At 37.4% G+C, this 12,009-nt stretch overlaps 1 protein-coding gene across 2 annotated transcripts; it reads right to left on the bottom strand.

Moving 5' to 3' along the window:
* Positions 1 to 94: 94 nt before the first annotated feature.
* LOC110987259 (uncharacterized) lies at positions 95 to 11,789 on the bottom strand. Of its 2 annotated transcripts, XM_022249838.2 has the most exons (14): positions 11,208 to 11,789; positions 10,462 to 10,540; positions 10,112 to 10,148; positions 9,797 to 9,872; positions 9,361 to 9,449; positions 9,062 to 9,208; positions 8,192 to 8,243; positions 7,199 to 7,299; positions 6,930 to 7,015; positions 5,693 to 5,771; positions 4,517 to 4,602; positions 4,182 to 4,269; positions 3,212 to 3,340; positions 95 to 2,734 (listed from the first exon to the last, which is right to left on the bottom strand). In XM_022249838.2, exons 1-14 carry the CDS (start codon positions 11,276 to 11,278, stop codon positions 2,643 to 2,645), a joined length of 1,212 nt encoding a protein of 403 aa, XP_022105530.2. In that variant the 5' UTR covers positions 11,279 to 11,789; the 3' UTR covers positions 95 to 2,642. The 2 variants fall into 2 exon arrangements, with proteins under 2 accessions (XP_022105530.2, XP_086999871.1); XM_087143745.1 differs by lacking the exon at positions 10,462 to 10,540 and having other exon boundaries at positions 11,208 to 11,788.
* Positions 11,790 to 12,009: the final 220 nt, after the last annotated feature.

The raw sequence follows: 12,009 nt of genomic DNA, 5'->3' as shown, positions 1-12,009 counted from the left end.
TTCTGAAAGTGATGCGGACATACGGAATGAATATCAGGTTAACCACTTTGTGTATCTGACACCACTGACGAAGTTAGACACACACACACAGATATTTTCAGGATTACTTTTCATATATTTACAATAAAAACAAACCTCTGCCATCTTTTTGTTGCAAAGTGACCTGAAACATCCTATTCTTGGTATCATGACCCCGATGATAGGGGTGAAGATTGGCAAGCCACAGTCATCTCCCATGGTTCAATAACGATCCTAATGGTTTAAACAGTTCATGCAGTGCATTTTTAAATAAGTGTAATTGTTGAAAATGCACCTTTTCAACACACTTTATCCCAAATGGATTCACATGGTCGGCATACAACTGAAGAAAAGTTTAAAGAAAAGTTTTTAAGAAAACCACAGCACCCGGGACCTTTGAAGAAGGAAGATCCACAGTTAGTGTCGTATATTCATTAAATTAATTTTCTTCAGCTTAATAAAAAATAAACACAAATGTACATGCGCATAAAATGAAACCAAAAAACCTAACAAAAAATCCCTATTTTCTGCCCTTTGCTACTTTAATCCAAAGTCTCTCCAAATGCTTACTATTGCTATTGCCCAATTCTAATGTACTGGGCACTGTACGGCCTCAACTGTCACTGATATTTTCAGTGAGGTACGATGTCCCAGTCTTGTTCAAGTCCAGAGTGAGCTACTGGCTTGGGAAGGCTCATGAAGGCTCCTTGTGGAGAACAATAGGCCAAGGGGGTGGTACATAGTATTCAAACCTTACGTATATATTCGGTGTGATTGGTCGATCAGCATGATTGCATTGTGCTATCGGTCAATCCTGTAAGAACCTCTTCCCCTTTTTCCAAACAGTCCTCCACAACTGCGTATTAAAAAGAGGCAATTGGCCGAAGGTAGATTTATCAGTTAATCATGCAGTAAGATCAGCAGATCTGCAGCACAAAAATCAAGTGATCACACAAATCAACTAATCGCACCCAACATGTAAAAAAAAGAACCACCGCACAATATATGACTCATTTTGAAGGAGCAGGTGACATAGATGCAGGCAACTTTCACCAAACTCAGTATGTCATAATCCTTCGATTCAGTAGCCTTTCCATCTCCATATTAAGTTGAATTAATCTGAGTGTATGAATACACGCATAGTAAATTAACTCTACACTCCAAACACACAATTATGGCACTGAAACCTTAACCAACTAAAAGCACCAAGTTACACAAACACAATGCATTACAAAATTACAAAAATAAATTATTTCTGTTCAGTAGAAGTCTTACTCGGAAATGAATTAGAGACAAGCACCCATGAAACAAGTTGTTCAATGAGCGAATTTTGGGTTCACAATTTGAACAGAAAAAATTGATCAACAATACAGCAACAGTACCCTCTTTTGTCCAGAAAAGGTTCAGAATTAAAAAAATTTTCAAGCAGATTCCAGACACTTGAATCTATCCTAGAATATTGAAATACCTTTTTAAAAACAAATATGAATATGCCAAGATAGTTTTCTTTGTAATAGTGATGTACTGGTGCAAACTTTGTTGAAATAAATATGATGAAACCTTCATGACAATATTTAATTTGAAATTGAATGGAGGGAGGTCTGAAGAGGAAGATGGCCGCCTCAGACAAAATTGTCAGTAGTTTCTCGGTGATCACACTGTTGTAGCATCGGAGACATTCTTTGAATCGCAACATTATTATTAAATCTTTGCTAAATCGTGGCTTGAGATCGTCCCAAAAGTGTGAGAAGCTATTATGGTGATTATAATGTACAATTGCGTGTATTATTGCGACTGATTTTGTACAAGGGTTTGCTCACTACCGGCCAGTACGACTGAGTATTCCAATATTCGATTGAATTGAAGGTCGAATATTTGTAGTCAGTTATTCAAATTGACTCGGTCTTAGAGTGAACTTATCAATCCACGGCTAGCACAATCAAACAGGTAACTTTAAACTATTGTAAATCATAGTCATATACATCACCACAAAAAGACAAAAAAGAAAACCCAAAGCAAGACTAAGGAACCCTTTCCACTGACACACTTTCAAAATGCTTTGCATCTGGAAGTGGAAACTAGAGAAAGGTACAGGAGCGAAAGGCGTTAAATGGATGCAGATAGAGAATAAACAAACACATGTACATACAGAAAGACTGCCGAACTTTAAGTTAAGTACAATGTATATATGGAACGACGACTGAAGTCAGTGTTGTATTCGAGTCCAGTATTAGAGTCCAGTCACAAGTTCCTTCTCAAGGCTAGTCATAAGTAAAAGGGTGAACAATGACAAAGGAATGCTTTTGTTACAGCTCATTTGAATAGCTTTGAATTGGCTGAAGACGGAATGACTTGTGATGGACTAGTGATGGACTTGTGACGGACTTTGAGGGACTTGTGATGGACTTGAATACAACACTGGCCCAACTATACATTATGTATAATGTACAGATGGAAAGACTGCCTAACTCCACAAATGCAAAAATGTGTTAGCAGATGTGCAGATAATGCATCTGAAAAGTAGTTGCTACCACAAAATCTAACAAGTGTTTCTCTGCTGGTGTGTTCTATAACACATGAGAATGAGGATGTTCTGCTCTGGAAAGTGTGTTTTGAGGAATTCTTTAATCCTCATCACTGCTATCGCTTGCATCAGAGTCAGAAGATGATGAGGAACTGGATGCAGTGTCTGAGGCATCGGAGTTGTCAGAGTCACCTGTGACGAGAGGAAGACCAGTTACAAATGTTGAGAAGCTGAATGATTTGAAAGAGATGTGGCAGCTCTGTAGAAAGTGGAGACTGTTCAAGAAAAAAGAAGGGAATCCCCAAGTGCATGAAGGTGCAATTAATCTTGAGATTTTAATCTTTGGTAAGCACATTACACTTAGTGCTGTCTGAATCAAATTTCACGAAAGAAATTCAGGACTTAAATTCATGACCTGGTTACTATAGCTTTTTAATCCTATACAGCAGTAGGTACCAACAATAACTTGTGAGGAAATTCCGCACCGAGGAGATGTAGTTTTCATTTGATCAAATACAACAAATCAAACTTTTCTATGGAATATTAATTCATTCAACAGAACCAGTATGTTTGTGGTCTTGAATTCATATTCACATCTCTTTTCAATAAAGCAGATCATCCGTTCAGAAGAAATCAAATCTTTCTCTTTTCACAAGACGTTCTCTGCACCTTGTTCTTGATCTGTGGCAGAGCTGAGCACACTTTCATGTAGTGGCAACATTGCAGCAGATGTTCCTTCATTGTTTTGGTCAGCCCTGCCGTAGAGTACATCATGCAGGAGTTCTGGTGAAACTTTCACTGAAAGAAAGTAACACTAGGTAATGAAAAACAGCATTATGTGGGTGTTAGGAATAATGGAAAAAAACCTACATTCTCCAGGCTTTAACCACTAGGAATGTAATACATCTTGAAAAATACATCTTGAAAACACTAATGTGTGTGTTTGAGGGAAGTTTTGCTAAACTACCCACTGAACATTTTGGTATTAATACAAATGTTCAGTTGACTGAACATCTGATCAACTTTAAGGCCAGTTCATACTTCGGGCAAATGTGAAAGTGACACAAATTCGACATCACAAAACGTTTGCAGCAATATTCGCTTGAGTTGAAACGTGCTCAACACTTGCAAATTCAGAGCATGAGCATTTTGTTGCATATCTGATGAACCGGCAAATCTACTGTTCGGGTGATCTTAAGATTTTATCGCACAATCTGACGAATAGGTTTGACAGCAGTATTCAAAGTATTGCTCATAGAGCCAAAAATACAAATTAGGCAATGATTTCAAAAGACCAATTTGGTATCTTTTAAACTCAGACATGAAAAGAGGGTGGAGTGAAATATCGAAAATGACACACAATAACTACTTAACTGAACACATGTTTTTCTCGAAAACGGTGACATTTCATATCCGTCGGTTCGTCAGATATGCGACGATTTGATCTGATGTCGCAAGACTGCGTTGGTGTTTGTTTCTTTGTTAAGTATGAACCGGTTTTGCTGTGGTAGAATAAATGTTATTTTCTAGAAGTCTTTTACATGAACAGGCAAATAAATTCTTTTGAACTGCCTATTGAATTGATCATTGCAACTGAGTTTTGACTGGAAAGCTTAGTTCAGAATGTGTTTTAACTTACGTGGCTTGCGACTGGACGGATTGATAAGTTTGGCTGCCTTGACATCATTGTAGTCCATGTCCTCATTGGTTCCTCCAAAGATATACAGCTGGTGGAAAGAGTCAGCAATCAACACCATCATTTTCAAGCAAGTGCAAAAATGTGTAAAATCACAAACCCACATAAACTGGTTTGAATTCGACAGTGCTTTCACAGTAAAGTCCACTATCATACACATCTACACTAATAAATGACGTGCTTCTTCCCTTTGAAACAGACAACACACTTAAAAGTTATGTTTCTTTTCATGGTTCATTCAAGAAGACATGTTTGTCCTCTGCTGAGTGAACACTTACATGATTGAGGTACGTGCAGGCCACATGCCCAAAGCGTCGGCAAGGAGGGTTGCCTGAGTAGAACGGCCTCTTCCACTTCATCTTGGCTGGACAAAAGAAATTGGAGTAACATTCAAACTGAGTTGGAGAGAAAAAACTTCCAAAGATTGAGCTTTCACAAATACTCATACATGTCATCGTGTTAACGAAGTAGCAGAGAAGGGCTGTTTGGGCACACTTTGAGTTGTGAAAACTGAATGATGTTGATTTTACACACTGACCCGAAGGTATGTAAGCTCATTGTGAATACTGATGTGTAATTTAAATATTTCGGTGTTCACGAACAAACATTCCCACAAAAGTGCTTTAAATACAACCTCACTGCATCCATTTACTTATATGGTAGCATTTAGATAAAGACCTTCCTTACTTGGAAAATTAAGAAAAGTTTCAGCTTTTGAAAATAAATACACCTGTAGATACATGTACTTGTGTGTCGGTTTGTGAAAACAAAAATTATGGGAACTGTAAATTGTCTATGCAGGGAGCACACATTTTGTTAAGTCAGTAACAATACACTCACAAAGTAAGGCTGATTAAAATGAATTCCTTGTTTATCATCACTCATAGTTATATTTTTGGGGCGGGAAGACCTTTGATATTTTATATTTCAGGTCAGTATTTTTCCAGACTGTTCAGATAGCCTAAAAATACCATTCTTGTATTTTACTACTTGAGTGTTCCATTTATCATAATAGCATGATAGATCGATCGACCATGGTTGAGGGCACGACTAAAGATTAAAAAAAATAGGACACCATTTTTTGGTGCAGACACATCTGCAAGGTTAAAAAGGGCTGGAAATTCGTTAAAAACTTGGAAATATCAAATATAAAAAGGTTGTGGCATTAGGGAACATCCAGTTGGGTGATGATGATAAACAAGGAATTAATTTTGATTGGCTTAATGTGTGTGCGTACAGAGCATAATGCAGGTATTTTCGAGAAAGTAAATTGAAAATGGATCTTTTCAAATGCTTCGAAAACATACATCGATATTGAAATTAAATTGAAAATATTGACTTCATTTTGCAATTAATCCACATTTAGTAATGTCAAACACAACATTAATTCACATTAAAATTTACACAGTTTTATGGTGACGGTAAACTGTTGCCACACTGAGTGATTTCCTCACCAAGACTCAATTTGTGGAGGTCACCGAGTGTTGTCTTGCCTTTCAGGCCATCGTTGGACCCTCCAAAGACATAGATATCCTGCCATCAGAAGGAAAAATTTGTCACTACATAAACTTTGGCTTCCTTGGCCATCATTTCACTAGCATGGAAAGGTTGAAGTCTTCTTTGATAATGTGGAATGTACTGCCCAGATGAAAGGTATTAATGGCTCTCAAAGATCAACATCGGGATTAAGATCCACACAGAATCTCTTCCAGATTTCTTTAGTAAGCCGCTTCCCTTCAATTCCATAATTTTGCTGAGTAAACAACACCAAGAAACCATAACTGTGTTTTCAAACTCTGCACACAAGAATAGAGTTGTCCTTGAAGATGTCTTAATCCCACAAAGAGGGAATACTCCCCATCATCCTTTGGTGACTATGGGCTAATACCACAGAAGCCAATCAAGGCCTGAGTACGAGGGATTCATGGCGAGAACGAGTGGCTTCTCCAGATCAGATTAAATTTAATCCTGTCAAATACAGATGACTGTGAAATGCCTTTCAAGACAGAATTAAGGAGGTCCAGTATTTGAGGGCCACACTGAACCAGTATGATAAGAAATTCTTTTGAAGAAGAGGTAATACTCTCCGACTCTAAATTAAGATCATGTTATCCCTAGCTCTCTTGATGGAATTAGGTTTCCTGACTTTAGTAATTTTACTAAAACAGTAAATAACAAATAAATAATTAGCAGAATAGAAGACACTGGCCCAGGTATTAGGCAAACAGGGATACTTGGAAAAGAACATGTAAATTCATTCAAGTTGAGTATTATGAATGAAACGGTTTATACAATACGATACTAATTTGAGAAAAGTGACAAACAAGCAAATTTCCGAATTAAACACGAAAAAACAAAAACTATCACACTTTTCTCCTACAGATTAACTAGAGAAGCACTCTTAGAATGACAGTACATGAGGTATCCTTTTTACCCCCCAACAAAAACCCCAAACAAAACAAAAACCCCAAAACTCCAATCCTTATTTCAAGCACGATTCTCAGTAGTGTCAGTGAAGCACAAGAGCGAGGTGGCAATGTGTGTTCCACTGAAAATTCGAGATTTTGACGGCTAAGAGCAAGTTTTCTTTTCAATTTCCCTAGAGTTAGCCACATCATGTTTATGCAAAATGTAAATAAATAGTTCTGGGAATATGCAAATGAACAAACACAAACATATTTAGGAACTGACCTTGTCAGCATGGAGGGTCAAACTATGACATCCCCTGGGTGGGGGTGGATCTCCCCTAACTGGTGGGGAGGACCACTGCAGAGAATCTGTTAACAAAAAGAAACAAGTTCGGATCCTTACACTGACAATAAGATTCACTCTATAGGTCAATTGTTCATCTTTATTATTATGCATGTATGTAAACATCTAGTCAGTTTCCATAAGTGATTGGATGATTTATATGGGGTCTCGCTCGTTCCAGTTGTTCTGCAGCCTGACATCCCATCTACCTGTGTCCAGTGCATGAAGATCATTGAAACATTTGTTCTGGCCTCCACATCCACCAAACAGGTAGATGCTACGGCCAACAGGCATCAGTCTGTGGTCACACCTAAGGAAACAAACAAATGGAAAGTTCAGATCAAAAAACCAAGATGCACTCTAAAGCCTAGTGTCATTTGAAAAATGTTAAATTAATACATACATGTACATGTATATATGCCTTGAGGCTACATCAGGGTGAAAAATTCAAAAGCACTGTTGTTAATGAGTAATGTTTCTTGAATAATCAGGTGATAAAAGTGCATGCGAACCAGAGAGGTAAATAGTGCTCTTACTTCAAATAAAATGGAAGAAATAAGACCAATATGAACCAGTTGCGGACATAAGCTGTGAGTGCATGGGACATGATGGCAAGGAAGGTATATACCAAAAGTGTGTAACGCTCATGCTTGTTAACTGTGAGTAACATCTATCATTTGGTTCCATGCACAAGTATTTCACCCGTCATCAGAGGTGATATAGAGACAGGGGTAATATCATAAACCACTGGGCTGACAACATACCCTGTGCCCATGTGAAGACACTACAAATATGCCATAAACGGTTTTGTCTACTCTGTACAAGTGGACATGCATGGTGTATGTGCTCAAGAAGAAACCGTCCTTGGCTGAAAACTCTCTCTTATGCACAAACCCCCCATCAATCAGCTTGTATGAAATGCTTGCTAGTCAACAAATGAATCCTAAATCATTGGCATATATGTAACTGTAATCTTTGACAGTGGCGAGTGAGGGAGGGAGGGTTTGGTCAACCCCACACAACTAGAAATTTTGAAAAAAAAGAAAGAACCCAAAAACAACCAAAAACTGATAATTACGATTATTAAGAATACACTAATGCGGCCCCACTGAACCATCCTATCACCCCACTTGCCCCCTACAGTGAGCACCCTGGCTACACTGCTGATCTATGCCAAACTGTAAGTCAGTATCACATCCTACCTAGGTGCGGGTGGCAGACCCGTGACAGACAATCGAGTCCATGTGCTTGTCTCTGTGTTGTAATGTGAGATGAAAAATGGTGTGACGGTCAGAATGTGTCACAAATGAGAAATAACATGCGTGGTCATACAACTTTTCAAAAGTCACACGTACAAAAGGCACTCTTCAAAGAACACGGTACAAATTCTTTAAAAACCTACTCTTGAGGCCAAACTGGCCTTTATTCTTTCTTACAAATGCATGAAGTTACTGTCTGGTTGAATTTTAGTGTTGTGATAATGTGAATCAACACTTTTAACAGGAATCAAACCTCCTGATGACAAGTGCACATATCTTAACCACACAGCTACCAATACAATCAACCACAAATAGTTTAGCTAGCAAATTTGAAATTTGACCCTGATGATACTGCAATAATTACATGCCACAGTTGTTGTTAATCATGCCTATTTTATGAGGGAGGGTTGTAGTTGAATTTTAATACTCTTGTAGTGTACTTTTGTACACTTGCTCTCCTATTTTTTTTTCCAGTTTCTTATAAGTCTTGAGCATGGTCCCCAATATTTATATTATAGTGCTTTTATTTGATTGCATAGATGTGGATATTGTCCTTGTTTTAGGATGTGAATGTAATTTTCATATACTATTTTATAGTGGTCGAGGTTGCAATTCTTAAACAGTTTTGTGGTCAGTTGTCCAGTTCGATAATTCCAGCTCGAGATTTCATTTTTACATTTTATAAAATTTTAAGGTAATAATTTGTTTAGCTTATGCTGAGCTGATTTAACCCAGAATAGTCAAGAATAAATAAATTAATGATAGGTTTTTGAGTGAGAGTGAAACAACACTCAGAGTAACACAAAGGCTTACCAGTGTCTAGGACATCCACATTGCAATGCGCCTCACCCTTGTATATTCCACCAATCACAAAAATCCTCTTGTCAACGACAGCCCAACCAGGGTTCAATGACCTTGGCTCCACCCCATGCGTCTGTATGTGCTTCCAGTTGCAAGATTCTAGAAATAACAAAAGAGTTTTTCTTTCCATTTAAGGCAAACGGTTTATTTCAAAAGCCACAGAATATTTTTGTTTTTTCAAATAAGAAGCCAGAATTTTGTCTTGATGCGGCCGGAAATTTATGATGTTACGTTCAAAGAATTTTGCTTACTTGTACTGAATGCATGCAACCCAGGTAAGCATTCATCAGCATTCATTTCATTTCTGCCTCCAAACACATATAATGTGGTTTCAATGGCACTGCAGAGAAAGAAAACAACGGTGTACACAATTCTGAAACCATTCAATTCAAAAAGCACAATTCTGACAACAATATTAAGTATATTACCATTTGTTTTTATTCAAAAACAACAATGCAATACTGAGACAACAAAGGAAGGCCTTGTTTTTTAGATGTGGGACAAAATCCCCCATATGTAATTCTTCGGGAAATCTCATGTGATCAAATAGCAATTGCAAACCTAGTCCACATGGTTTAATGAGCAGGATTTGAACTACTAGCCAACTGTCATGAAAATATGATCATCCTTTTGTGCCCCCGTTCAATGATTCATTCACAGCATCATTTACATATCAGATGATCTTACCACAAAGCGTGGTCATGGCGACCCATCGGAGCATCCCCTGTGTATCTGATCTTCTCCCATCTCAAGATTTTGCCAACTATTACAGTTGAAAGAAAGGAAGAATAAATTACAACTATATAAAAACAAGATAACTGAAAACATCCATCCAAGAGATGATCAAACTTGTCATTCAAAGAAATGTTGATGATTAAGGCTTAATGAATCACACATTCAAGTGCAACATAAAAAAAATTCCACTCAACACATGAGAAACTTTTAAAGAGATCAACTTATCCTATAGAAAATCTTTTCTGAAAAACAGTACAACATACTTACAGTGCAGCTTGTGTAAATCTCTGAAGTAGAAGATTCCCTGCAAAATGTGGCAGAAACAACATGTTGCAAGAGTACATTGAGAGAGTAAGCGAGGAATTGCCATTTCTAATTTCACTATTTCTACTTATACTTGTGGACGTACTGATAGGGGAGAACATCTTGCCGACAAGTGCAAGGAACCAGAAGCAGAGCTAAACTTGATTTCCAAGCACAACAAACGTTTAGTGCAATGAAAAGGGTTAGCTCTCACATCAAGTTGCAGTAAGGTCACTGTGCTCCCATTGTTTTCTTTCTCATTTTTTCAATGAAAGGATTCTGTTCAAAAACTGTTCAGACAAATGTTTCTATACCTTTTCTGGTTCCTCTACACATCGGATTCCCCCAAAGATGTAGGCAGCATTGTCAAGGACAGCAATCGCATGTCCTTGCCTGTAACAAGAAAAACAACCGTTGAAAGTTCACACAGAACTTTTTCATTTTTTATATCTAAAAGAAGGTATATATGATATGTACTTGTTTTTGTACATTTTAATGCAAATCTCAGTCATATGAGCTGTTTCTCTTTAGTCATACAACTTTAAAGTACAAACTTTACTGATTATCTCAAAGATCCAACAAAATATAAAAAATATGGTCTGAAAACTTAAAAGATAGATTTATGTGGTATTTATCTCCCCACGGATATTACAGCAGCGAATAAGGACCTCCCCCCCAAGTATTGAAATCACCACTTTCCCTTTATAGTAAAAAAGTAATGAATAAACATGAATACATCTGCACAACACCAAGTAAAACCAAATTTCTTCTGGTGAAGAGCAAGATTATTTGAAGAATTTCAGGTCTCCACTCTGTGTGTAGTGACACAGAGTTCTTCAAGATTGAGATCAGCCAAGTTTTTTTTGATTGTGGATTTTAAAACTCTAAAAGTGTTCCCCTGATTTGTTCAGCTATACAACATGTTGATTATCAGTCTAAATCAATAAATCGATCCAAAATCACTGGAATGCTAATCTGACATTCTGATTGTGTGGTAAACATCAGACGATAATTCCTCTGTCAATAAGCGGCACTAAAAGAGTAGCGTACGGCCACTTACCTGGGTGACGGCGGGCGACCTGTGAACTCCTTTCCCGCTATCCACTTCAAACTCACTAGTGTGAGAGCCATACTCACTCAGAAGTTGTGATTACAAATGCATTCTGCACATCCAAAGAAAATTGTTTTCTCCTCTCCAGAAACTGTTTGAATACAGGCCCTATATCATACCACAGCAGATCTCTGCGTGAACAAATACGACGCAGATTGTACTGTAGTTATCTTGCTCAAGATTTATCCAAGCCAAAACTCAGTTAACAACGGGCGAAACGCTTGCGTCGGACATCGAACACTCCTTTGCTATATATCAGTATATTCAGACGAATTTCAATTCCATTCCGAATACAGCCGATTACTTATTCAATAAATGTCAAACGTGTTCAAACAGTCCTCTCCGTGCAAACGACTGTGTTAATATGATGATTTAATCAATAAGCATAAACAGTTTGTACAGAAACTATTGTACCATGGATTTTGTTCAGATAATTTCGTGCAGTAGTTACTCGTTGCCAAGGAAGCCAACCATAAAGGCCACTTCCGGCAAGAGAGCTCATACAGTCCGAAGACCCCCGTTCAACATATTTTCTCGCAGGTGCATCGCCAATCAATTACGTGCAATGAATATTCATAAGTAAAAATATTAAGGTACTTTTAATGTTCTAAATGTTACTTGAAATCCCAAAATAAAAACAAAATTTAAACTTTGAAAATTATTTTAAGGTTAAATTATTATTTCTAATATGGAAAAGATATAAATGTTTATTTCTCTTAAAATTGAGGTTAGGTAAGTGTTACATACGTTG

The sequence above is a fragment of the Acanthaster planci genome, linkage group LG12 (assembly GCF_054643075.1).
Source record: "Acanthaster planci isolate LZ-2023a linkage group LG12, COTS_SCS, whole genome shotgun sequence".
NCBI classification, from domain to species: domain Eukaryota; kingdom Metazoa; phylum Echinodermata; class Asteroidea; order Valvatida; family Acanthasteridae; genus Acanthaster; species Acanthaster planci.
This window is presented reverse-complemented; position numbering and strand designations above follow the sequence as displayed.

What these genes read in the sequence shown, in the direction of transcription:
- LOC110987259 (XM_022249838.2), bottom strand. Translation starts at nt 11,278, where the DNA reads ATGGCTCTCACACTAGTGAGTTTGAAGTGGATAGCGGGAAAGGAGTTC. An exon ending in TCTTCATGCACTGGACACAG is followed by an intron (nt 7,016 to 7,198) that starts GTAGATGGGATG and finishes TTTTGTTAACAG; the next exon opens with ATTCTCTGCAGTGGTCCTCC. An exon ending in TCCGTCCAGTCGCAAGCCAC is followed by an intron (nt 3,341 to 4,181) that starts GTAAGTTAAAAC and finishes ACTTTCTTTCAG; the next exon opens with TGAAAGTTTCACCAGAACTC.